The 2439-nt window shown below is 46.0% G+C and overlaps 1 protein-coding gene across 1 annotated transcript; it reads left to right on the top strand.

Annotated features, from left to right (window-relative positions):
• The first annotated feature begins 821 nt into the window (after window positions 1-821).
• LOC149402526 (uncharacterized) lies at window positions 822-1720 on the top strand. The gene is made up of 2 exons (XM_089608416.1): window positions 822-1550; window positions 1706-1720. Exons 1-2 carry the CDS (start codon window positions 822-824, stop codon window positions 1718-1720), a joined length of 744 nt encoding a protein of 247 aa, XP_089464542.1.
• Window positions 1721-2439: the final 719 nt, after the last annotated feature.

Genomic DNA, 2439 nt, shown 5'->3' with positions numbered 1-2439 from the left:
GTCAGCGTGGAATCCTCGAAGGCAGATGCGGAGATTGGGGATGCCATCAATATGGAGAGAGAAGTCAACAGCAAAAAAGAAGTATGGAAAGTTACAAGTGGGACCATAAGAGAAGATGGGATATTACGTAATGCAGACAGTGACAAGGGAGCAGTTGAAAAGATGAAGTGGAATGGGCCAGGTGATGCTAAATCCCAATTAAGGAATAAGGCTAGTGGGTCCGGGCTGAGTCTGGTTCCAGTAATTCAAGAGAAATCTGGGCTTTTTATTGAAGAGCAAGATGTGGCGGTCTTGCTTTCCCAGGATGACCTGGATTCTTTAGATTTGTTGGCGAGTCCTTCTATAGAGAATGGGTCAGGTTCGAAGAGGAAAAATCTAATGGAGATAGAGCCATCCGGGAATGGAGAAAGTCTAATAAAAAGAAGATTGGAGATAAAAGCTCAAGACAGGGAAGTGAAGAGTGTTTTAGACGATTTCTCGGTTTTAGCCACTAAATTCAAATTGGCTTTCGAACCAGGTAACAATAGTGGAGCGAGTATAGTCAAGACGGGAGGGAAGAACAAGATAAAAGTCGGTAAAAATCCCGAAGGCGGCACTAGTATGGGGGGGATCAAGAGAACTCCCAAAAACTACAGGAAAATAGGAAGTACTAATGCTACATGCTTCAAGACCGAGGAGGCGGGTCATCCCAAGCCCCCACCCCCCCAATGTTAGTACAATCTTGGAATTGCCGAGGTCTCAATGGAGACTCGGCGAGGGGGGCCCTCAGGGGTCTCGTAAGGAAGTGGAACCCAGATTTGCTTTTTCTTATGGAAACTAAAATGGGATTGGCAAGAATGGATAAACTTCGTACTAGACTTGGGTTTTGGGGTGGAGTTTCTTTTCCGGCAGTGAGATCAGCGGGAGTGATTTGTTTTTGGTGGAAGAAAGGTATTCGCCTAGATGTGTGGAAGATCACTAAAAATATGATTTGGGTGGTCATTCGCGGGGTCTCTCGTAATGATGATTGGGATTTTTTTGGGGTGTATGGGCCTCCCTACGTTAGGAACCATCAATCTTTTTGGGATTCCTTGCTTCACATTGTTTCAAATGTAAAGAGGCCGTGGTTCTTGATTGGCGATCTCAATCAAATTGTTTCCCACGAGGAGAAATTAGGAGGTGCTCCGGTTACTAGAAGGAAGTGTGGCATCCTTAAAAATTTCTTCGACAAATCGGGGGGAGTTGATTTGGGAGGTCAAGGGGGGAACTTTACTTGGAGCAATGGTAGACAAGCTGCGAACCGTGTGAGAGAGAGACTCGACCGGGCTATTGCGAGTCCGGAGTGGCTCTTGAAGTTCCATTTGGCCGGAGTCAAAGTCCTTTCTATGGTTGGCTCGGATCACGCTCCCATTATTATGGATTGCTACCTCCATGATGTTAATGCATGTAAGCCATTCCGTTTCTTTGTAGCTTGGGCCGATGATCCGGGGTGCTGCGATGAAGTTCGTAAAGTGTGGAGTAATGTGTCGAGGGGTCCTAGAGGGAGCCGATTCTTGAATAATTCTAGGGAGGTGGGTCGTCGTCTCCGTAAGTGGCAAAGAGTGAAGTGGAACGAAGCTCAATTCAAATTGAGGGATTGTGAGAATGAACTCATTCGCATCCAAAACCTTCCCTCCACTGAATTCCTTGTGTTTAGAGAACTTGAGCTTCAACGTGACATCCTTAGAATCCAAGGGATTGAGGAGCAAAATTGGCGGCAAAAGTCTAGAGAATTATGGCTCAAGCATGGAGACGCCAACTCTCGCTTCTTCCATATGTCCACTATGGTTAGAAGGAAACGTAATTTCATCGGCCGTCTCACTAAGGAGAATGGAGAGGTAATCGAATCTCGGGCTCTCATCGGAAAGTATGTGGAAGACAAGTTTGAAGGTCTTTTTAAGTCCTCCTCTCCGGTATTCCCGGTTGATCTCGAAGGTCTCATTCATCCTATTTTGGATGCTCATGATAACGAGTCGCTTTTGGCGGTGCCTTCTAACGCCGAAATAAAGGACACCGTGTGGGATATGCATGATCTCAAAGCCCCGGGCCCGGACGGCCTCCAAGGTTTTTTCTACAAGAAGTATTGGGATATCGTGGGAGTTTCTCTTATTGAGCTTATCAAAGAATTCTTTCATACGAGATCCCTCGACCCGGAGCTAACTTTTGCCCATGTTGTGCTCATTCCGAAGAAAGGTGATATTGATACTTTTGACAATTTGAGACCAATTAGCTTATGCAATTTTTGTTTCAAGGTTGTTACGAGGATTATCACCGCTAGACTCCGGCCTTTCCTCGACCGCATGATCTCGCCGTTCCAATCGGCCTTTGTTCCCGGGAGGTGGATTGCCGAAAACACTATCTTGGCTCGAGAAGTTGTGGATAAAATGAAAAAGAAGAGAGGAAAGTCTGAAATCATGGCTA

This window comes from Urtica dioica, chromosome 3, assembly GCF_054948205.1.
Source record: "Urtica dioica subsp. dioica isolate 48M chromosome 3, U.dioica_male_clone48M_v1_H2, whole genome shotgun sequence".
In the NCBI taxonomy this organism is placed as follows: domain Eukaryota; kingdom Viridiplantae; phylum Streptophyta; class Magnoliopsida; order Rosales; family Urticaceae; genus Urtica; species Urtica dioica.
This window is presented reverse-complemented; position numbering and strand designations above follow the sequence as displayed.

Excerpts from the sequence above, each read along its gene's own strand:
- LOC149402526 (XM_089608416.1), top strand. The coding sequence starts at position 822 with ATGGGATTGGCAAGAATGGATAAACTTCGTACTAGACTTGGGTTTTGG.